General features: G+C 40.8%; 1 protein-coding gene across 7 annotated transcripts in view; it reads right to left on the bottom strand.

The window, feature by feature from the left end:
* Window positions 1–766: 766 nt before the first annotated feature.
* Window positions 767–24,955, bottom strand: part of si:ch73-236j9.2 (solute carrier family 35 member E2A) — a 113,767-nt gene continuing 89,578 nt past the window's right edge. For all 7 annotated transcript variants that reach the window (XM_068016870.1, XM_068016869.1, XM_068016867.1 and 4 more), the window contains 6 exons: window positions 23,029–23,156; window positions 21,977–22,097; window positions 12,603–12,656; window positions 10,662–10,734; window positions 7,578–7,723; window positions 767–3,511 (listed from right to left, as the gene is read on the bottom strand). In XM_068016870.1, the coding sequence (XP_067872971.1) occupies window positions 3,292–3,511; window positions 7,578–7,723; window positions 10,662–10,734; window positions 12,603–12,656; window positions 21,977–22,097; window positions 23,029–23,156 (742 nt within the window). In that variant the 3' untranslated portion in view covers window positions 767–3,291. The remainder of the gene's footprint in view (window positions 3,512–7,577; window positions 7,724–10,661; window positions 10,735–12,602; window positions 12,657–21,976; window positions 22,098–23,028; window positions 23,157–24,955) is intronic.

Genomic DNA, 24,955 nt, shown 5'->3' with positions numbered 1-24,955 from the left:
TCAGACTGCAGCATTCAGGAATTGCAAGCAGAAAGTCATTGCTATTGGAAAAATATTAACTGCAAGTCTAGGCTTTTGAGAGTGGCTGAGATGGATGAAGGAAAAGGTGATATGGGAGCAGGAAGGGTAAACGGGATTAGAACTATTTGCTCACATGGAGGCTAGATGCCGAAACAGACTTGTTGGGCTAAATGGCCTGGCTCCATGTTGTATCTTTGATGTAAACAACGATACTCAAATAGACCAGATAATTTTATTTCAGCTCAGTGGGAGTACTCTGGCCTCTGAGGTCATGGATTCAAGTCCCATTCCAGACTTGAGCACAATCTAAGCTGACACTTCAATGCCATACCAAGGGACTGCTGCAAAATCAGAGGTGCTGTCTTTCGGATGAAATTAAATTGAGGCACTGTATGCCTTCTTAGGTGAATATAAATGATCCCATGACAATATTCAAAGAAGAACAGGGAATTCTCCCTGGTGTCCAGGCAAATATTTATCACTCCATCACTAAATCAATCAGATTATCTGGTCATTTATCTCATTGTTATTTGTGGGATCCTGATGGTGCAAATTGCCTGCAATTTCTATATTATAGCAGGGACTACACTTCAAAAGAAGTTAATTGAATGTGAAGTGCCTTGGGACATTTTGAGCTCAAGAAAGGTGCTATATAAATGCAGGTTCTTTCTGTACTCTATTAGCCTGGTACTCAAACAGGTTTATGATAAAACATTCAACAGGCACCATTTTGTAACGAACAGCATTAAAGTCAGATGATTTTTAATCAAAATGGAAAAAAAGTTTACAATATATAGCACAGCATTCATATTAATAGATTAAAATTGATTCCATACAAATTGTGTTACTTCAGCAACAATGGAGATCAGCTCCACTTGCCAAGCTGGTCACTATCCATACATCATTCTAAAAATTGAGAACTCAGCATGATTCCCATCGGTGATTTCATATGGATAATCTAACGAGATAATTTTGGTTTTGTGAAAGATTAATAATACAGATTGCTCTTCAACACTATAAATAGGGAATAACAGAGACTCAAATAAACCTGAAACCAGAGTTCAAAGTAATCAATAGGACTCCAATTATCAAGGTCACTGGCGTTCACGTTTTTTCCATAATACAGCTCTAGATGGAGCAAAGAATTAAAAACAGAGTATGTCAAACACAATTATAAACAATGTTGGCAAGGAATGCCTTCTCAAGGGGGAAAATAAGTTAGCTTTTTAATATAGTGGTTTACATTAGTCTTAAAGTGCATTTGGGAGGAGAGAATGTGTTTCAACTAGTACAGCTTCAAGTAATTTTTTTGTCAATAAGGGCAATTTGTGTCTGAAGCAGCAAGTACTTGACAAAGTTCTGTTGCCTGGAGAATAGTACTTGCCCTGGGTAAAACAAAAATCTTTAACATAGAGTGCAATTGAAAGTACAACTGTGGAAAAGCCTTTCACACAAAATACTATTCAAATGTTAACAATTACATCAGATGCAAACTTTTCCCCCTAAGTTTAGATTTACATAGTAAACAAGTAATTGCTGTTTCACGTAAAAGTCTCAGTTCTGGAAACCAAAAGCACACAGATGCTATTACGGAATTTATGCTCAAATTTGAATACAAATCCTTGAAATGCCACAATACTGTAAACTCTCTATTCATTGGTGAAAGTTAATTATTTGACAGAAACAGTTCAGATTAGTATACCCTGAGAAGTAGCTTCAATGATTACACACATCGTTAACATTTTTAAACAAATTGTGGGTGCTTGATGTTAGTGAGAAAAAGCATATTAATGCATAAAATCATTAACAGTTCTCAAACAAAAGCAAACAATCCATTTAATTGTTGATTACAGTGTTCATTTCATTTAACAAATTCAGAAATTAAGCTGGACAGGTTGATTATTGAATGCAGCTCCAACAACACTTGACTCCATCCAGGACAAAGCAGCCCATTGATCGGCACCGCATCCACCACAGTGGCAGCAGTGTGTACCATCTACAATAGGCACTGCAGCAACTTGCCAAACTCGCGACACCTACCATCTAGGAGGACAAGGACAGCAGACACATGGGAACACCACCACCTGTAAGTTCATCTCAAAGCCACACACCATCCTGACTTGGGATTATATCACCATTCCTTCAATATCACTGGGTCAAAATCCTGAAACTCCCTTCCTAACAGCATTGTGGGTGTACTTACACCACATGGAATGTAGCAGTTCAAGAAGGGGGCAAACCACCACCTCTCAAGGGTAATTAGGGATGGACAACAACGCTGGCCTTGCCAGCGATGCTCACATCCCACGGAGAATAATGAACTACTGTATCTTAAACATAAACAACACATTTTCTGGACCAAACACAGATCAGTACGAATAGTTAACGTTCCTTGGTTTCACAAAGTTATAGTTTGGCTCAAGTGAAAAGGAAAACTTTAGCTGAATAAAATGGACACAGACTCGGCAGTCCCACACAGTTCTCTCTCACCAACTCCATCCTTGGCAGCTGTCTGAGGCTGAACGCTACCTTGTGTCATGCTTGACCACGAGATTCTGACCACATATTCATGTCATCACTAAGACCCTCTATTTCCACATCCATAACATCGCCCAACCCAGGCTCTGCCACTGAAATCTTCATCCATGCCTTTGTTACCTCTAACCTTTGTTACCTCTAGCACTACTGGCTGGCCTCCCAAGTTCTAACTTCCATAAACTTGAGGTAATTCAAATCTCTATCTGTGTTCCAACTCACATCAAGTCCTGTTCATCCTGAACCCTGTGCTCACTGACCTACAGTGGTTCCTTGTGAAGAAACACCTCTATTTTAAAATTCTCATGCTCATTTTCAAATCCCCTCTATGGCCTTGCCCCTCCCTATCTCTGTAATCTCTTCTAACCCTATAACCCTCCAAGATATCTGTGCTCCTGTTCTCTTGAGCATCCCCGATTTTAATCACTGCACCAATAGTGCCCATGCCTTCAATTGCCAAGACCCTAAGCTCAGGAATTCTCACCTTTAAAACCTGTCCCTTTGACCAAGCTGCCCTCATATCTCCTTATGTGGCTCTGTGTCAAATTTTGTTTGATAACACTCCTGTGAAGTGCCTTAGAATGTTTTACTACGTTAAAGGCGCTATATAAATGCAAGTTGTTGTTCATTGTTGTTTCCGAAAGCTTTATGAAAATACAATGCCATCTTTTAGGAAGTTATAATTTTCACAATTGGTATTTTAAAAATCTTTAAATCTGTTCACTTTTGAGATTGTTAAAGGTCCTCACTCAGCAGAGGCTGAACTTCCTGCCCATTATTATTGCATGATACCAAAGCCTGGATTTTCTCTTGTTGATATTGTCGAGCCCGATTATACAGAAACACTCCAACGATGACTAAGGCTGTCCCAAAGGCAGAGTATGCAGTAATCTTGTTACTGAAGATGATGATACTAAGCCAAATCGAAAGGGCATGCTTCACAGTACTAGCAACACTAAATTGTGGAAAGCAAATAATTAAATATTAAACATTTTCAGTATTAATCCTTTATTTCACATTGCAAATATTCCACTCCCTCCTCACCCCAAGTTTGAGCTTCCATCATTTCAACTCTAATTACTAAAATGATAATTAGCAAAGCAGCCTTTGTTAGTTAAGAAAAAAAAAGCTGTTTATGAAATATTGAATTAAACAGGCTTAAACTTTGACAAAATGCTGTGAACAAATAAAGATGTCAGCAGAGATTAGTTATTATAATCAGCTAAAAATAACAGAACCTGAATAAATAATCTGTAAACTAATAATGAATACAAAGATGCATGTGGCCAATTCAAATGTTCACAAGTAGAAGGCAAGGCAATTTATTTCTGCATCTTGATATGAGCCCTCTATACACATAGGAAAAGACAGAGAAAAGGACTAGAGACAATCACGATGTAGTCACTTCTCAAAAGAGAATAATTTAATGGGCACAGCTGACAAACTGAAACTGCAACATAATGCGTAGCCTTAGGGGAGGGGAAGAAATATTTGTCAATCCATATTTAGAGTTTTGTAACAGATCATGATAACTATGTCAAGGCCATACTTCTGCTGGGGAGTTTTAGTTACGAAAAACAAAATGTTTAGTATCATAAACAGCAGAAACTGTAGTTTTTTGTATTTCAGTGCCTAGTAGCAAGTTTCCAATATCAATGTATTTACAACATTAAATTTTATGTGAACACGTCATCTGAATCTAGTGGCAAGATTTCATTTGGAATTTTGTGCCCAATTGACATTCAGCAAGTTTTACAGCATAAGCTACATGTCATAGAAATTGTAAAGAAACAATTGACAGCATACTTTAGTAATTTGCAGACCACTTATTTCAGTCAAATTCAGGTCAATTTACACAGTATATGTAAATTATTCTGAAACTCACTGAACAGAAAGTGATCTTTATGTACTCTACTGACCTCCCTATTCAACAGACGTGTATCTGCTGGTCAGACTGGTGTCAGTTTAGCATTTTTGACTGACGCTTTGCTACTTTTTCCACAGAACTATGGCACCAGTACTCTTCTTCCCTTCCCACCACCACACTTGCTATGTGCTTTTCATTTAATTTTTATGATGTTTGCTATTTTTAAATTATAAGCTCAATGCTTCCGAGTCAGAAGATCATGGCTTCAAGTCCCGCTCCAGAAACATAATCCAAGCTGACACTTACAGGACTGATGGAGTGCTGCACTGTCAGAGGTGCTATCTTTCAAGTGAGACAAGTACCTGACAATGTGGAAAATTGCCAACTTATGTCCTATCCACAAAAAGCAGGACAAGTTCTGATGAAATATCATTGACCTGAAACACTGGCCTGAATTTCCGGGGCCCCGCTCGAGACAAGAACGGAGGCAACGGGGGACCCGAAAATACTGGCCCCAGGCAGCGTGTCAATTTCAAGGTGCCAATCCCAGCGCCGACAATGCTCAGCAGGGCAGGGGGAAGGAACGATAGGAATTCTGCTGTCTCTCCAATTCAGGCCAATTATGATAGTTTAAAAGCTCATTAAGAGCTTTTAAGGGGTTGCAGTTCAGATTTTTAAAGTGCCACTCAGATTACCTGCACCTTTAGAAACTGACCAGCTGAAGGCAAGCAGGTACAGAGTGGGGAGCCAGTCAACAGGGCAAAGTGGGACTGGGCACTTGGTAAGGGGGTACCTTGGCACTTCACAGGGGGCAGGAAGAGTGGGCACTCAGAACCCAGGCTTTAAATAGAGTCATAACCCCCTGGCATTATGGGGGCAGAAGAGCAGGGAACAAGGCTGTCAAGGACAACTGGGCGGCCACCTGCCCAGAAGGAAGGCTCCAGCTGGTAATGGGGGCATGACTGTCAGATTTTGCGCACAATGGCGATGAGGAGCAACACCCTTCGAAGGAGGGGCAGAACCCCGGGCATCAGGAGAGCAAAGAAGGGCAGGAAGGCAACAGAAGCCAAACGCTCAACACAGGATCAACCACCAAAAATGAAGCTACCTGGAGATGACCGAGAACTAGTGCCACAGGAGACTGCGACTCTCCAGGCAAATGGTCACAGCCATCTGTGCCCTCATCACTGAAGACCTCACAGCACTGGTTGCTATACCCTGCCAGTGGCCATCAGTCATTGTGATCTTGAACTTCTTCACTTTTGGCTCCTTCCAAGGAGCAAAAGCAGAACACCACTGCATCTCACAGGTCACGCATGTCCTCTTTGCCAAAACCCGACAGCACATTCACTTCACAACAGACATAGCCTCCCAGGGACAGAAAGCTCTGGGTTTCGCCTCCATTGCTGGATTCCCCCAGGTACAGGGCATCATCAATTGCACCCATGTGGCCAATCAAGGCATCCAGTGAGCAGCCAGTGAGATCCATCAACAGGAAGGGCTTCCACTCCCGCAACATCCAACTGGTCTGCTGCCACAAGAGCTTCCCACATGTGTACACCTGCCTTTCTGGCAGCTGCTAAGTCTCCTTCATCCTGCATCAATGCAGGCTGCCTCAGTTCACACCAACCTTTAAAGTGTGCAGATGGAACCTAGACGACAAGGGAAATCCCTTGAAAAGATGGCTGCTGACTCCTCTACAGCAGCCCTAGACAGGCGATACAATGAATGCCACCTGTTCAGCAGGACAACCACTGAGTAGACCATCAGATTTCTGAAGATGTGATTCTGGTGTATGGACTGGTCAAGTGGTGCTCTCCAATATCCTCCTGCAAGGGTCTTGGTCATTGTAATTTGTTGTGCTCTCCATAACATGGACCTCCAGAGAGGTGTGGACCTTGAGGACAATGAGGTCCTGGTAGGAGACTGCTCACTGGGGAAGGAGCAAGAGGAGGTGGTGAGACAGGAGGAGGAATTTGAGGCGGAGGGAGATGATGCTGAATAGACAGCTTCCCCTGCTGCATGACAAGGTGGCCTCCTCCTCCTGCCACCCTCTGAGTAGAGGACCTCCCTTCTCTCCCTCATGGCCTCCAGCATTAGATCCAAGTCGGCATCGATGAAGCAAGGGTCTGACCTGCCCCAGATGCTAGGCCTGAGGCTCCCTGTGACATCTCGCTTCCCTCTGGTGCAGTGGAAGGCTTTGGCACAAACTGCAAATCTCTGCCTCAGGACAAACAGCAGCCTCAGTGGATGCTGCCATGGGGTGTCTAAATGAATCCCACACTTCTTCATGTGACACAGCTCCATTCCCACTCCCACTGGCTATAAGTGCACAGAAAACCCATCTCCATATCAATTAAGGACTCACCCCCATGAAAATCTGAACTTTAATCAGTTTCTCACCATAGGTGCGTTTCTAACCCAAAATAGGTTCTTGTTTCCTGCTTCCATGGTGAAAATTCAGTCCATTAACTCTGTTTCTCTCTCCACAGATGCTGCCAGACCTGCTGTGTATATCCAGAATTTTCTGTTTTTATTGCAAGTTCTTTCCTGGTCATTTTCAAACAGATTTCTCATTTGTGTTTTGAGAATCACTGATTGGATATTATGACTTACTTTAATGCATGACTTCTGTGGAATTGTTTGAGCTTATATTTTAAATTAGAAAACATATAGTTACAGCAGAATACTTTCACAATTGAGAGCATAGAACCTACATGTAACTGCATACAGACATTGCAAATATACAGCAAATTTTACTGGTGTGTGCATGTGTTCCTCTTTTTGCTGATATTAGTGAAAAAAACAACTCTCAATAACATCAACAGAAGTAAATAGACTCTGGTGTTCCAACACAGTTACACTTAGATGATCAGTTGAGCAGTGTGCTCTCACCTTAATGTAATATCTTCTAACACCTCCAGATGGAATAGCAGCCACTGTGTAGCTTTTATTTCTCCTTTTGGACTTAGTCCCTGCACATTACGTTTGACCTTTTTGATTAATCATTTCTCACATTTTGCCTGTTTTTGTGCTTTTCGGTTGATCATTCCCTGCTTACTGGTTAACTATTACTAGGCACACCTTCAGTTTTCTATTCAAATGCGTACTCATCATTTATTACTGACTTTTGTCGCTCTACTCATGAGCCTACCTGAAAGTAACAGGCGATATCCTTCCCATTAAAGCATATGCAGTCACACTCTGAATATGGAATAAGATTCCGTCAATAAGAAGCAGCATCACAATATCTTGGTTAAAACTGAAACTTTGTCCACTCTTTCCAAGGACTGGAATATCCTACAAGACGAAAAGGAGCTGGATTATTTACCTTTCGATCAATTGCATACAAGGCAACCAAAACATGGGACTGCTTTGGGTCTATATATTAATTGCTACATTCCAAAGCAAATTAAATATGCCCAGAGTTAGCATATTTACAAATGGCTAGCTCCACTCAACTATCAGTAAGCATAACTATATAGCTCTACCATTACAATATAAAGTATGAATGTATAAAGCATCACTTACACATAGAAAAGGCCATTTGAAGTTGCACAATACTCTTTGGGTGTTTTATTATAAAGGTTAATCTCCCCAGCTGTTACAGATTTACAAAAAAAACTGAATGCACCTACAATGTGTCTCCCTCACTATGCCTTTCCATTTAACTTCCATTTTGATCCCCCTCCTTTTGTGCCCTCGAAGTTTAGTTTACAAGACATTTACATAGTCATTTCTGCATCTGTCTGCAGGACGTTTTCACTTTCTACAAGTCTGTCATCCCTTCCGTTTTGACTGTTTGTTGTACAGTTTGTATGCATCTGTATTTTCTCGGTATAGAATTAGGCTGTTATGAAGGGCATCGGAGAAGTCAAGTATGGGTGTAACAACAATGTGGATAAGAGTTTTAGTAGAGGTGGTGGGGTTGGTGAGGTAAATGCAGATGCAGAAATTTAAATGAGCAAGCTTGATTATGGATATCATGAGTTTCAAACTCAAACGCAGATCAAACAGGATACTGGAATACCCATCTGATTCATCCTGAACAGTCAGATCAGAAGAGAGATGGAATCAACTCAAGGATTTTCAACAGAAACTAAGTAGGTAGCTTTAGTTGATCTAATGTTCAGTCAATTTCTGGCTAATATACAACTTGTCAGAAAAACAAACTGACACTACTGAGTTGCCAAAGGAGTCAAGGGTAGTGGTGGGGAGATAGATCTAGAGCTGAACGTCGACAACATAAATGTGGAAGTTCACCCCATGGCAAAGGTGAACATGCAAATTAGCAAAAGGAAAGGACTGAGGAAAGCACCTTGGGCTATTCCCCAAATGTCCATGAAAAAAGTCATTCTTGTGGTGGGTCTATGATTCTGCAGTTGGGATAAAACTGTTTGTTTTAGTTATGTAAGCTCAAGGAGTCAACCCATTATGCTTGCTCGTTGAGTATCAATGTTAAACATAGATTCCAGCAGTGTGTCTAAAGAGCAGATTTCAAGTTGATGTGTACAAGCAGAACAGTACATGAAAAATGCTCTACGGGAATAGGATGAAATGTTAAAAGTGCAAGTAGAAGCCTCTTAATCATTCAACAATAGTTTAGGCCCACCATTCAGCTAAATCCCTTAAAGCTTTTGTGAGCTGCAGTAATAATTTAAACCAAAATTTCACTTTTTAAGAAACATCTGCATGAAGGCACTGCACAACTTGGGCTCATAACCATAAATTCTCACTTAGACATCCAGTTTTAACTAAATCACCAGAACATGGTGTGATAATCCAGTGCCCTCCCAGAAGTCTTTTCATAGACTGATAGTCAAAAACTCTGGGCAGAAGTAACATACCCATTCTTGCACTAGGTGTTGTGGGAGAACCAAAGCAAAGAGAAAGAAATAAAATTTAAAAACAAGATACTGAATACAGATATGTTCCATTGGTCCATGCATTTCTCAAAATTTACTTCATAAAACATGATACTGCCCCTTCCCTCCCAGAATTTGTTTGATAAAATCAAAATATGAGAGCCAACACACAGTAACCAAAAGAGTTCATCTTACACTTTATGTAGGACTAGACAACGACACCGTCTGCTAATTTTAAGCATTTTATTTAAAACGCTTTTGATGTTACTGTTGATTTAAGATATCAAATTTTGAATGAGGTCAAAGGGGCCAGCTGTCTGCCCCATCCTTTTAGCTATAAGGGGTGCATAGAAAGGAGGGCCACCAAAAGGGTAATATTTTCTCAAAGAAGAGTGCATAACATTGTTCCCACATTTAAAAAAAAAGGAGACATGAAAATGACTAAAAAAAACTAGACTGTTGCAAGTCCAAATAAACCACATCCACTGGCTCCCCCTGCTTTCTCTCTACTTCCTTTTTTAAATAGTGGGGTTACATTAGCTACCCTCCAATCTGTAGGAACTGTTCCAGAGTCTATAGAATCTTGGAAGATTTCCATCAATGCATCCACTATTTCTAGAGCCACTTCCTTAAGTACTCTGGGATGCATACCATCAGGCCCTGGGGATTTATCTGTCTTCAATCCCATCAATTTCCCCAACACCATTTCCCTACTAATACTGATTTCTGTCAGTTCCTCTATCTCACTGAGCCCTGTGTTCCCCAACATGGGGAACGGCACAGTGGGCGCAGTGGTTAGCACCGCAGCCTCACAGCTCCAGCAACCCGGGTTCGATTCTGGGTAGTGCCTGAGCGGAGTTTGCAAGGTCTCCCTGTGACCGCGTGGGTTTTTGCCGGGTGCTCCGGTTTCCTCCCACAGCCAAAGACTTGCAGGTTGATAGGTAAATTGGCCATTATAAATTGCCCCTAGTATATAGGTAGGGGAAAGGTGGGGATGGGGTAGGAATATGGGATTAATGTAGGATTAGTAGAAATGGGTGTTTGATGGTCGGCACAAACATGGTGGGCCGAAGGGCCTGTTTCAGTGCTGTATCTCTAAATAAAAAAAAATAAATAAATAAAGTAAAGGATACTGCAACCAGGTTGAATTATTTCTGGTTTCTCAGGTAGATACAGGATAAAAAGCATATATAAAAAGATAAAAACCTTGCACTTTAACAGAAAAATGAACTGATTTGTGGCATTCCGCATGTTCTATTCCTAAACATATATCTGTATTTTCAAAAAGAATGGCATTTAGATTTGGGAGAAACCAGAAATCTATTTTGGCTAGCTGAAAACAAGTACTACAACTGCTAAATACGTCCTCTTACCAGAAGAAAAATCCATGTCGGAATTAGCATTACCACTGCAGCAGCACTGGTGTAGAACTGCAGTTCAGGTGGTCTAGAAATCCAAAAGAGAAAGCATTATAAAATACATACAATCCCAGAATGGCTATAGCACAGAGAGAGGCCATTTGGCCCTTCATGTCCATGCCAGCTGTCTGCAAGAGCCACTCAGTTAATCCCATTCCCTGCCCTTTCCCGTAGCTCTGCAAATGGTTCCTCTTCAGATAATTATCCAGTTCCCTTTTGAAAGCCACGATTGAATCTGCCTCCACCACACTCTCAGGCAATGCATTCCAGATCCTAACCACTCACTGTGTAAAAAAAGTGTTTCCTCATGTCGCCTTTCTTTTGCCATTCCACTTAAAATCGGTGACCTCTGGTTCTTGATCCTAGTGCCAATGGGAACAGTTTAGCCCTAACTACTCTGTCCAGACCCCTCTTGATTTTGAGCACGATTCTACAACATTCAGATTTCGAATATCCTACATTATGGAAAAACAATTTTGCTCCAACAGATTGGAGTGTATCTGTAATTGCAGATTTTCATTGCTATAAATTATTAAATGGAGAATTTAGGTGTGGCTTTAAAAGTGACCAAATATTATACACTATAGATTGTTTCAGACTAAAAATCAAAATTACAAATGCATACAATTGGATAAAAGCATTTTGTAATGAAAGTACACTGGTAGAATTCTATAGTTGTCCTATAAGTCTAGTTTCAGACAGCAACTTAAAAATATATACAATTCTGCTACTGGGCACTTATTACAACTAACTTTAAAAAAAAATCATTATTGCCAGAGTAGGAAACAACTTCCATAGATGTATGGGTATATAATGATTAAAATGATAAGCGTTTCTATCTAGATAAATGAAAAATGTGCATTTAATGACCAAAATTATATTTGCTGTATCCTTCACTTTTCATTAATGAAAATTTTTAAGTAGTTTATCCAATTTATATATGACTGTGGTACAGTCTTTGTCAGGGTGCATTTATATCTGAAAAAGTGGTGGAAGCGGATCCCACTGATAATTCTATAAAGGACCTGGACAGGTATTTGAGAATAAGGAATTTACAGGATTACAAACAAAAAGCAGGGATGTAGGACTAAGCACAAATGCTCTAAGACCCAACACACACCTCCTTCTGTGCTTTAAGTTATGATTCTATGATCAAATAAACTGAGCAAAAATTGCTCAACTTCTGGATTGAAGGGCCAATTTACACTGCCTCAGCTAAAACTCAATCGTAATTCCTAGTTTTCAAATCACTCTGAAGTTCATTGACACTGTTGTACCAACTTGCGTGTGATGCTGTAATACTCAAAGCCCAAGCAATAGTTTCTAAAATATACCAGCAATGAAAAATCTTTCATTCAATATCCCTAAGAAGGAAATCCAATTATTTATTAAATTTTCCAACTTTCTTGCTTTGCCATCAAAGAACCAGGCCCTTCATTCCACTGTAGTCTTCGAAGCCCAAACTGCAGAAGACCATGTTTATACTACAGCCTGGGATCAGCTGTTTAGGTTTTTTTTTAAATATATAGACACACCAAACCAGGGATGGCAGCACAGTGGCAACTTTGCTGCAACATTAAGGACGGTGTGTAAAAATATCCTAAAATTCATTAATCTGTCTCTCATTTTCTGTGCAGTAAAGGCAAAATGCAATGCGAGGGAGTCTGAGTTCAGGCTCCTTCTGGCATAGTAAGGAGGTAGCAGGAGGACTGAGAGAAAACCACAGTGGGTGGAAGGCTTGGAAATATTGGTTAGTAAATAGAAGAGGGAAGTGTTCAATCATAAGTAAATGATTTTATTTTGATCATAGTACACGATACAGAATGAGTCACATTAAGTGAATTAATTTAACAGTAATGATACTAAAAGGATGAAATTGAAATGATTGACACTTACGAGAATTTATATTTGTCTCCACTAAGCAATTTTTTAGAGAAAACATTCTGCAAACTAAAAAGAAATGTGTTACCACAGGTGTGCCACATAAAAGTATGTTTCAACATAACTGACAAATTTATACAGCTAAATCAGCAACCATTTTCTTGGCTAGAAAATTAGTTTAAAATAAGTATAGGAGTCTCATCAGAATATAAAACAATACTATAAATGAGGCAAACTGCAACATGAGTGGGAGACAAGAATTTAAAACAGTGTTAAAATGTACCAACAATGTAATTGCCATAGCACACAAGAATTTGACATTAGATTCAAAGGCTGTAAGCTAAATTCTGTAACCACTAAACCACTACACTTGAAAAGGGTTCCAGATTGCCGCTGATTTTGACAGTGAGAGAGGAAAGAATGAGACACAACTTTTAGAAAATCTAACTACAGTTTTCTAAGGGCATTTTTTTGCTTTGTATTTTTTTTAACAAATAAATAGGTGTGAATAAACAGGTGAGCTAAACTGGTAAAAAAAAACAGACTTTGCTTTTCAGCACAATGCTGAGGCTTACTGGTGCTAAAATGTGTTTACAAACAAAATGCACTTGTTAAAGGCTAGTTAGGCCAATCAGAAGAATTGCATGGATGTGAGGGGAAAATAGGAACAAAAATTAACTCATATTCAGTCCTGTAAGTGAATATAGAATGGGAAAGATTTTAATAACTATGATTTTATTTTAAAATAAGCATTTTAATGGAATGATAATTTATGTGTATGCAGCAGCAATTAAAGGTAATGGCCACTAAATATTTATCTGAAATCCATTGCATGGGACACAGAATTTACAGCACAGAAACAGGCCATTCGGCCCAACTGGTCCCTGCCAATGTTTATGCTCTACACAAGCCTCCTCCCATCCTACTTCATCTCACCCTTTCAAAATAACTTTCTTTTCCATTCTTCCTGATATGTTTATCTGGCTTCGCCTTAAACGCATCAATGCTATTTGCCTCAACTATTCCGTGTGATAGCAAGTTCCACATTCTCACCACTCTCTGGGTAAAGAGGGTTCTCCTGAATTCTTTATTGGATTTATTAGTGACTATCTTATATTTACAGACCCTAGTTTTGGTCCACCCCACAAGTGGAAACACATTTTCTACATCTACCCCATCAAAACCTTTCATGATCTTAAACAGCTGAATATCTTTTCTAGAAAAACGAGTCCCAGCTGTTCAAGCTTTCCTGATTAATATAACCTATCATAGAACCACAGAAAAGTTACAGCACAGAAAGAGGCCACTCACCCATCGTGTCTGCGCTGGCTGAAAAAAAAACTATCTGCTCAAACTAATCCCACCTTTCAGCACCTGGTCTTGCAGGTTATAGCATTTCAGGTGCAGGTCCTTTTAAATGAGTTGAGGGTTTCTGCCTTCACCACTGCTCTGGGCAGTGAATTCCAGACTTTGGGTGAAAATGTTTTTCCTCATGTCCCCTCTAATCCTTCTACCAATCACGTTAAATCTATGCCCCAGTAACTGACCTCTCTGCTAGGGAAACAGGTCCTTCCAGTCTACTCTATCTAGGCCCCTCGTAATTTTGTACACTTCAATTAAGTCACCCGTCAGCCTCCTCTGTTCTAAGGAAAACATCCCTAGCCTACCACAGCAGCTTGTGGAATTTAAATTCAAAGGTCTGCACTGAGGGTGAAGGGAGTTTGGTAAATGAGTGAATTTTAAGGGTTAATCTCTTAAGACTAGTTTTTGTTTTGTTTAGATCTAGCAATTAATTGAAATTCCTGTTTCAGTTAAGAGGTCAGTTAGGTTTCTTGCAGTTTTAAACAGGGATATACTAACACTCAGAGTAGCTGTAGCTAGTTAATCATTCTGGAGTCTACAGTTATCATCTTCACTAGCAACTACACGGCCAATTTTTGTGTCATCTACAAATTTCCCAATCATGCCTCCCACATTTAAGTCCAAATCATTAATATATACCACAAACAGCAAGGGACCCAACACTGAGCCCTGTGGAACACCATTGGAAACCGCCTTCCATTCACAAAAATATCCATCGACCATTACCCTTTGTTTCCTGTCTGAGCCAATTTTGGATCCAACTCGCCACATTCTCCTGTATCCCATGGCCTTTTACTTTTCTGACCAGTCTGCCATATGGGACCTTGTCAAATGGAGGGAAGGTCTTACGAGGAAAGGCTGAGGGACTTGAGGTTGTTTTCGTTGGAGAGAAGGAGGAGGAGAGGTGACTTAATAGAGACATATAAGATAATCAGAGGGTTAGATAGGGTGGATAGTGAGAGTCTTTTTCCTCGGATGGTGATGGCAAACACGAGGGGACATAGCTTTAAGTTGAGGGGTGATAGATATAGGACAGATGTTAGAGGTAGTTTCTTTACTCAGAGTAGTAGTAGGGGCGTGGAACGCCCTGCCTGCAACAGTAGTAGACTCTCCAACTTTAAGGGCATTTAAGTGGTCATTGGATAGACATATGGATGAAAATGGAATAGTGTAGGTCAGATGGTTTCACAGGTCGGCGCAACATTGAGGGCCGAAGGGCCTGTACTGCGCTGTAATGTTCTAAAAAAAAATATCTTACTAAAATCCATGTAGACAATATCCACTGCACTACCCTCATCAATCCTCCTTGTTACTTCCTCAAAAAAGTCTATTAAGTTAGTAAGACACAACCTTCTCTTAACAAATCCATGCTGACTATCCTTGATTAATCCGTGCCTTTCTAAGTGACAGTTTATCCCATCTCTCAGAATTGATTCTAATACTTTGCCCACCACTGAGGTCAGACTGACTGGCCTATAATTATTTGGCCTATCCCTCGCACCCTTTTCAAACAACGGTATAATGTTCGCAGACCTCCAATCCACTGGTACTTCGCCTGTATCTAGTGAGGATTTGAAGATGATCCTCAGAGCATCCGCTATTTCCTCCCTGGCTTCCTTTATAAGACTGGGATACAATCCATCCGGCCCTGGTGATTTATCCACTTTCAAGGATGTCAGACCCTCAAGTGCTTCCTCTCTCATTATACTAATCGTATCTAATATTTCACACTCTTCTAACTACAAAGTCTGCATCATCCCTCTTCTTTGTGAAGACAGAGACAAAGTACTCATTAAGAACCCACATCTTCTGCATCCACGCATAAGTTACCTTGTACATCTCTGATAGGCCCTACCCTTTCCTTAGTTATCCTTTTGCTCTTAATGCACTGATAAAACATCTTTGGGTTTTCTGCCAATATTTTTTCATGTCCTCGCTTTGCTTTCCTAATTTCCTTTTTTACTTCACCCCCTGCACTTTCTATACTCCTACTACGAGGCTTTCTAAAGCATTAAGTTTTTTGTGACTGTCATAAGCTTTCTTTTTCTGCTTTATCTTACCCTGTATGCTTCTAGATAACCAAGGGGCACTAGATTTTGCAGTAACACCCTTTTCCTTTGTGGGGACATGTCTACACTGTGCCGGTAGAATCTCATTTTTGAATGCCTCCCACTGGTTTGCCACTGATTTTCCTTCAAGTAGCTGTATCCAGTCCTCTTTCGCCAGATCACCTCTCAGCTTCATAAAATTTGCCTTCCCCCACTTTAGAACTTTTACTCCTGTTCTATCTTTGTCCTTTTCCATAATAATGCTAAATCTAACTGTATTATGGTCACTATCTCCAAAATGGTCACCCACTACTACTTCATCCACTTTGCTTCATTTCCTAAGACTAAATCTAGAATTGCACTCCCCTCTCGTTGGGCTTAAGTGCTAGCGAGAAAAGTTCTCTTGAATGCAGTTCAAGAATTTTGTGCCCTTCACACTGTTTGATATTAGGGTAGTTGAAATCCCCAACTCTTACTGCACTCAGAAATTTCCCTATATATTTGTTCTTCTATCTCCCTTTCACTATTTGGGGGTCTATAGTACACTCCTAGTGGCATGGCTGCCGCTTTTTTATTTCTGAGCTCAACCCATATGGCCTCATTTGATGATTCATTTAGCATATCATCCCTCCTCACTGCTGTAATTGATTCTTTAACCAATAATGCTACAACCCCTCCTTTTTTATCCCCCTCTCTATCCTGCCTGAAAACTCAATAGCCAGGGACGCTAAGCTGCCATTTTTGCCCCTCTTTAAGCCAAATTTCCATTATAGCAATATCATGCTGCCATGTGTCTATCAGTGCCCTCAGCTCATCGGCTTTATTTGCTATACTCCTTGCATTTAAATAAATAACTTTTAGCACTGCCGAATTCCTGTGCTGCACACTTTTTAACCTTTGCTTCTTCTGTCTTTCAGAGTCACTCGCTAATTTTCTGCCTCCCGTTCCCTGCTCTGAATTTGTCCTATCTGAAACTGCCCTCAGGTTCCCATCCCTCTGTCAATCTAGTTTAAAGCATCCCAACAGCACTAGCAAACTGTATTGCAAGGATATTCATCCCGGTCCTGTTCAAGTGTAGACCGTCCGGCTTGTACAGGTCCCACCTTCCCCAGAACCGGTCCCAATGCCTCAGAAATCTGAAGCCCTCCCTCTGCACCATCTCTCCAGCCACGCATTCATCTGGTGTATTCTCCTATTTCTATACTCACTAGCACATGGCCTTGGGAGTAATCTGGAGATTGCTACCTTTGAGGTCCTGCTTGCTAATCCCTTTCTTAACTCCCTAAATTCAACCCTTTTTCTACCTATATCGTTGGTACCAATGTGGACTAAAGGCCGGCTTGGGTCTGCAAATGAAACCCGACCCGAGCCCGACAGAACCACATCCAACCCCGAGCCCAACCAGAGCCCTTCCGTTTCTTCCTGCACCCGACCTGACCATCAGTTAACCTACCTTCCTTTTTCACTTTGTTGCTTATCTGCACAAGCTTAAACTAACTGTAACAAAACTACCTTTCAAGCCCAAAAAGTAAACTAACATTGGAGTCACTTACCTGAAGTTCTAATAGAGCACGTCTGACCCGGCCCGACCCGAGCTTGACACCCGAGCCGGACCCAGAAGTGCGACCCGACCCGAACCCGACACGTCGTCGGTCCTGTCGGGTTTGGGTCAGGCAGCTGGCCTTTAATGTGGACCACGACCTCTGGCTGTGCACCCTCACCCTCCAGAATGCTCTGCAGCCACTCAGTGTTATCCATGACCCTTGTACCAGGGAGGCAAGATACCATCCTGGAATCACGTCTGCGACCACAGAAATGCCTGTCTCTTCCCCTATCGAATCCCCTGCCACTAATGCTCTCCTGTCTTTTCTCCTCCCTCCCTGCACAGCTGAGCCACCCATGGTGCTCTGGTCATGACTCTCGCTGCACTATCCAGAGGAATACTCCCTCCCATCAGTAATTAGAACTGAACACCAGTTAGAAAGTGGGATGCTCTCCGGGGACTCCTGCACTACCTGCCGTCCTTCTTATCTGACTGGCAGCCACCCAGTCCCTCTCTGCTTGTGCTCTCTTAATCTGCGGGGTGACCACCTCTTGAAACGTGCTATGCACGTATCGTTCATTCTCGTGAATGCACCTCAGTGACACCAGCTGTTCCTCAAGTTCCAAGATTAAGCACTCGGGTTTTTGCATTTGGTGGCATTTTCTACACATGTAGTTGTCCAGGACATGGGTAGGGTCCTGGATTCCCCACATGGCACAGGATGTGCATTCGACAGATATGAGCAGCCCTGCCATACCTCGAATTATTTATTTACTGCACTAAAATTAGAAGTTAAATAAACACAATAAAATGGCTATAAATAGAACAAACACACAAACAAGTAACCACCTGGTATTTTAGTTTTTACTTAGTACTATCAGTTCCAGTATCATTCTAGCTAAATTGCTCTTGCAGAGAACAGGTATGGACCCGATGGGCCGAATGGCCTCCTTCTGTGCTGTAACATTCTATTCATGAGTAAACTGGCAGTTGGTACATTTCAATTAAGCCATTTTTATCTACTTCACAGCTGGATTTCAGAAATCTATGTCACTCTCAGCTGTTTAATGACAATTTTAACTACTGAAGGAGAAGTGTGAAAGGAACATTATTTTTGTGTTCAACATGGCTTCAACATCAGAAGTGCAATCTCAATTAGACTTACCCACACCGTGGTTATTTATTGCATTTTATTGTACATACGTGTGTTATTAGTGCCAGTCTGGCTTTTATTTTTTTTTTTATTTAGAGATACAGCACTGAAGCAGGCCCTTCGGCCCACCAAGTCTGTGCTGACCAAGAACCACCCATTTATACGAACCCTACAGTAATCCCATATTCCCTGCCACCTACCTACACTCGGGGCAACTTACGATGGCCAATTTACCTATCACCTGCAAGTCTTTGGCGGTGGGAGGAAACCGGAGCGCCCGGCGAAAACCCACGAGGTCACAGGGAGAACTTGCAAACTCCGCACAGGCAGTACCCAGAATTGAACCCGGGTCCTTGGAGCTGTGAGGCTGCAGTGCTAACCACTGTGCCGCCCATGTGCTGGTTTTCTACCATTCCAATCAAACTTGTATTACACAAACAATAACAAAATTGTATTTTAATTTGCACCCACTGAATTACATGAAAACACAACAATCAACTCTGTTTGCAACACTGTTAAATGAAAGTGACAAAATTGTAAATTCTGGGAATCAAATAAAAACAGAAAACAATGGAACGACATAGCCAGTCAGCACCTGTAAAAAGAAAGGGCAGGCTGATGTTTCAGAAGAATGATTAAGGCTGCACACCTGAATTACATAACCTATCTTTTCTTTTCACAGATATTGATTGGGCTGCCTTGATCGTTAGTTGGCTCATTTAGAAACTGGATATTACTTAAAAAGTGCAATGGTACATTGGTCTTTTTAATTGCCCAATTAGTACAAGCCACAAGTGTTATATTTGCCCACTGTACCCTTGTTACCAAAATATACTATAACCATTAAGTATCTTCAGAGTAACCTTTATACATCATGAATTGATTGAAGTGTACATTGGAAAATGTATACCTGGATGAAAAGTAGTGCAAAATTTGAAGTGAATGGGAAAGACGTACAAACTTGGTTACTGAGTCAGGTGGACAACTCTCCACTGTCGTCCAGCTGGGAAGAACTGCACTCACCTGGCTCCATTCTTATCTATCTAATCATAGCCAGAGTATCACTTGCAATGGCTTCTCTTTCTCCTAGTGCACCGTTATCTCTGGTATCCCCCAATGATCTATCCTTGGCCCCCTTCTATTTCTCATCTATATGCTGTCCCTCGGCAGCATCATCCAAAAACAGAGTTAATTTCAACATATATGCTAGTAACACCCAGCTCTAAATCACCACCTCTCTCGACTCCTCTACTCTTCTGTTAAATTTTTCAGACTGCTTATCTGACATCCAGTACTGAATGAGCAGGAATTTTCTCGAATTAAATATTGGAAAGACCAAAGCCATTGTCTGCAGTCCCCACTACAAACTCTCTTTCCTAGTCACTGACTCCATCCCTCTCCCTGCCGACTGTCTGAGGCCAAACCAAACTGTTCGTAACCTTGGTGTCATATTTGACCCAAAGATGAGCTTCTGGCCACATATATGCGCCATCACCAAGACCCCCCCCCCCCCCCCCCATTTCCTGCTCCGGAACATCTCCCAAATGCGCACCTGCCTCAGATCATCAGCTGCAGAAACCCTCATACATGCCTTTGTTACCTCTAGACTTGACTATTCCAATGAGCACCTGGCCAACAACCTATGCTATAACCTCTGTAAACTTGAGGTTGTCCAAACCTATGTTTCCTGCATCCTTACTCGCACCAAGTCCCATTCACCCATCATTCCTGTGCTTGCTGACCTACATTGGCTCCCGGTCAAGCAAATGCCTCAATCATAAAATTCTCATCCTTGATTTTGAGTTCCTCCATGGCCTCACCCCTCCCTATCACTGTAATCTCCTCTCACCGCACAAACCTTAGAGATATCTTCACTCATCCAGCCTCTCGAGTATCCCCAATTTTATTTGCTCCACTACAGGTGGCTATGCTTTCAGCTGCCCGGGCCCTAAGCTCTGGAATTCCCTCACTAAACCTCTCCCAGATCTCTACTTCTATTTCCTTCTTAAAGACGTTCCTTAATACCTATCTCTTTGACCAAGCTTTTGGCCATCTGGCCTAATATCGTGACTCGGTGTCAAATTTTGCTTTTTAACTCTGTGAAATACTTTAGGATGTTAATGGCACTATATAAATGCAAGTTGTTGTTGTTGTAGTTATTCAAGCTTAAAACAACAAAGCATTGCCATTTCTGACCTGTAATCCTGTCACTTATGCCAAGATGCAGTGTGAAAAACTGCACTGAATGTATAAAATATATTCTGTACACTCTAATAACATTAAACAAATGCTTTCAATTTATATTAAGATTTAATTACTGGGGGCTTAACTAAAATCAACAAATAGGAGCAAACAGTTTTATTCATCTGCTATAGAAGCTTCTACTCAAATTGAAAATTGAGCTAAAACCACATACCTAGGGGACTCATTTGTTAACACTAGAACTCCATAGCACCAGAACTGCGCATGATTTGGAATACACTGTCTGATAGGGTAGTGGATACAGATTCAACAGTAGTGTTCAAAAAGGAATTGGATCAATACTTGAAGGAGAAAAAAATTGCAGGTACATGGGGAAAGTACGGGGGAGTGGGACTAACTGGATTGCTCTTTGAAAGAGGCAGCACAGACTCAATGGACTGAATGCCTCCTTCTGTGCTGTACGATTCTATGTTGCAGTCAGGAATTGATGGGTTCAGGCCCCACTCCAGGAAGTGATCACATAAACTAGGAAGAAGGAAGTCTTGCATTCTTAGAGTTCTGATTCTTTAGATTAAATTTAAGTCAAAGCCCCAAGAACTCCTTCTGGAGCTCTAGCCAACATTTTCCCCTCAACTACCACCACCAAAAATCTGGTTAATTAATCATTCATCTCATTAATGCATGAGAGACTTTGCTTTATTTAAAAGAATGAGAGTGATTGCACTTCAAAACCTTATTGCACAGGAAGCATGAGTCATTAGAGAGATACAACAGTATACAAATTCAAGTCCTTTTTCCTTAAAATAACTGCATTCATTCTCTGGGATTTAGAAATCATGCAGTAATCCTCGATGAGAAAGAAAATACACAAAAATAATTTTATTTTGGTATTTGTTGGGAAGAAAACAGGTTGGCAACATTACATGTTCCATTCCAGATCCAATACTGATGGGCCAACAGTTCTTATCTGTAAACTTGTACACTGCAGCTAAATACTGCATACAGCAATATGATTTACAAGCAAGAAAGTAACAAAACTTGCCTTTTTTTAAAATGGCGATGTCTATCAAAAAGTACTTACCAGTCCATGATATTGGTGGATAAAGCAGCTGAGAAGCCAAGCATGTTAAAGCTGATTTCTGTGACTGTACACAATGCCAATCCACCCATTATAGGCATTAAAGACAAGTTAACCCATAAACCTAGGATTACAAAGCAGAAGAGGCAATGCAGTAATACAACAACATGCATTTATATAGCAATTTAGTGTACCAAAATGTCCCAAGATACTTCACAGGAGCGTTATAAAACAAAATTAGACACTGAGCCACATAAGGAGATATTTAGGAAAAATGACCAAAACTTTGGTTAGAGGAGTAGGTTTTAAGGAGCATCTTAAAAAGAGGAGAGGTGGAGAGACATAGGTTTAGGGAGGGAATTCCAGAATTCAGGGCCTAGGAAGCTGAAAGCACAGCCACCAATGGTGGAACAATTAAAACAGGAGAAGCCCAAGAGGTCAGAATTAGAGGAATGCAAAGATCTGAGGGCTGTAGGGCTGGAGAAGGTTACAGAGATAGGGAGGGACAAAGCCATGGAGGGATTTGAAAGCAAGGATTAGAATATTAAAATTGAGCCATTATTTAACCAAGAGCCAACGCAGGTCAGTGAGTACAGGGGTGATGGATGGATAAGACTTGGTACGAGTTAGGATACAGGCAGTCGATTTTGGATGAGCTCAAATTTATGGAGGGTGGAAGATGGGAGCTGGCCAGGAGAGCATTGGAATAGTCATGTGTAGAGGTAACAAAGACATGGATGAGGGTTTCAGCAACAGATTAGCTGAGGCAGGGACAGAGTCCATTATACATGGATAGGATTTCTGTTCGTGTAAAATATTCATATTTAATAAACTACAGTTTAGATATTTGCGGCAGTATAGTCTACAAGAATCCCTAAAGATCCAAGTACCGTCCAAGTTCCAGAAAGATAGGACAACAGCCTGAGCAACAAGGGAAGTCTATTTTTCAACATTATTTGCACAGGTAAATTGACATTTATTACCACAATCCACGATTACACCGGGGACAATTTTTTTGGCAATATTACTATATCTATCGAAACAGGATTCCTTACCTGTGTATTCTCCTAGAATAAGCCTAGACATAATTACGGTGAAGATTGGTGCTGAACTTTTTACAGTCTCTGCAAATGAAACAGCTACATTCTTTAGGCTTACCAGTCCCAAAACTACAGTAGTAAACCTGCACAACAAAAATGCACATCAGTAAATCCTTCTAGTGAAATGTAAAAGCAAGCAGAAAGTAGTGGCATAGCTATTATGAACAAATACAAATTGTATGAGACAATGTGCATTGATGAGGTAAAGCTCTCCAGAGTTATTGCATTTAACTTGGAGGCATCACTGTCATCACAATTTGATGTTAAATTTAATAACATGTATTTAGAGGGATCAAAAATATTCAGTAATTATGAAATTTGATTAACAGAATTCCTAGTATCTTTAATTTGATGCCTCATTGTAATAACTGCCTTGGTCCCTTAATCAAGCTGTTAGTGGAGGAACATTGACCATTACTCCAATAGTTGGGTGAAAATGTGTTAAATAACTGACAATGGAATTTGCTGCAATAATGATATTAATGACAAACACCATGAAGTTAGATTGCTGTGAGCCCTGATACTCTAGCCAATATTTGCTGCAGAATTGATTAGAATACCCCACAGGGAGCATAGTGGCAAATCAGAACTATAGCCAATGGTAAAAACTCTTTGCAATGTGATGCTAGTCAAGGCCACAAGGGTTTAACAAGATGTTTAAATATCGAACTGATGAGCAGAAGCAAACCCAAATTCATTATAGTACTGATTTGCCTTAAAGGCTGTTTTTCTATCTGGCTAGATTATTAAATAGAACAAAGATCCCACCACCCACCCTGCCTTCCCATTGAGATTGTATGAACAATATGAAAACCAGAGGGCTTTCAATCTTCAGTTGCTCTTTTCTGACTCGCTACTTTGATTGTAATAAGGTGAAAATAGGCACATTGTGATTACTGCCGACTACATTCACAACGCACATTAATGATTTGTATTAAAATGTTTAAAAAGTCACATTCATATGGTGGTTTAAGGCTAGGGACCAGCAACCCACCCTCTCCAGATATACACGATTTCACTTGCTTTCCACTATGCAATAGTGACAACTGTCTTAACTGCATTATTGAATAAAAAAACCTAATGAGGGCAACACAATTATTTAATTTAAAACAGTAACTGATGATTCCTGTGATTACATCAAAAATACTGAGCCCACCAGCATCATTCTACAACAGTCTAAGTGGACGTTGCAATCACAGTGGTGTTAATTCAGCAAACCCAATCTCACCATAGATTTTAATCGGGGACAGAGTTATGATAATTAGCTTTTCAACTATTTCAACGAAAGGAACAGTGGAGCAGTGCAAAACTCTCTAGAAATTATGGAGTGATGCAAGTAATGGTTGAAGTTACTCACTCCATAACTTACTAGGCCTTTCATGCTGTAAAGCGGTCCTGCAGTGTTGTGCACCATTACAATGGTACAAATCTCCAGTTTATTTTGAGCTACAATTATAACAAGAGTACGCTACGAGGCTGCGACCTTTACCAATACAGGAAGGTATAGAAGAGATTATGAATTTAACTAAACAAGATAATTGTGAGCATCGAGAATCTGTTGTCATGCAGGCCCCCACCTGCCAAGAATGAGGCACACATTGTTTCGCTACATGAACATTGAAGCTTGGAGTTGGTACTGGGAACAGTGGAGGGCCTGTCACAGGTAACTGCCAGGCCCCTTGCCGGAAAGACCTCTTTTACATGCTAGCAGACAGTGTTGGAACAAAGGACCCAGTACTTGCTTCTCCAGTACACAGAAGACCTGGTCGGACCAGTTTGGTCACATGGCTAACTGGCTGGCTGAATTTGAACTTGCCGCAGTGTTTGAAACTCAGAAAGCTCTTTTCTCCTGGACTAAGAACACCTCTCTCCTGTCTGCTCT

Source organism: Heterodontus francisci, chromosome 37 (assembly GCF_036365525.1).
Source record: "Heterodontus francisci isolate sHetFra1 chromosome 37, sHetFra1.hap1, whole genome shotgun sequence".
Lineage (NCBI taxonomy): Eukaryota > Metazoa > Chordata > Chondrichthyes > Heterodontiformes > Heterodontidae > Heterodontus > Heterodontus francisci.
This window is presented reverse-complemented; position numbering and strand designations above follow the sequence as displayed.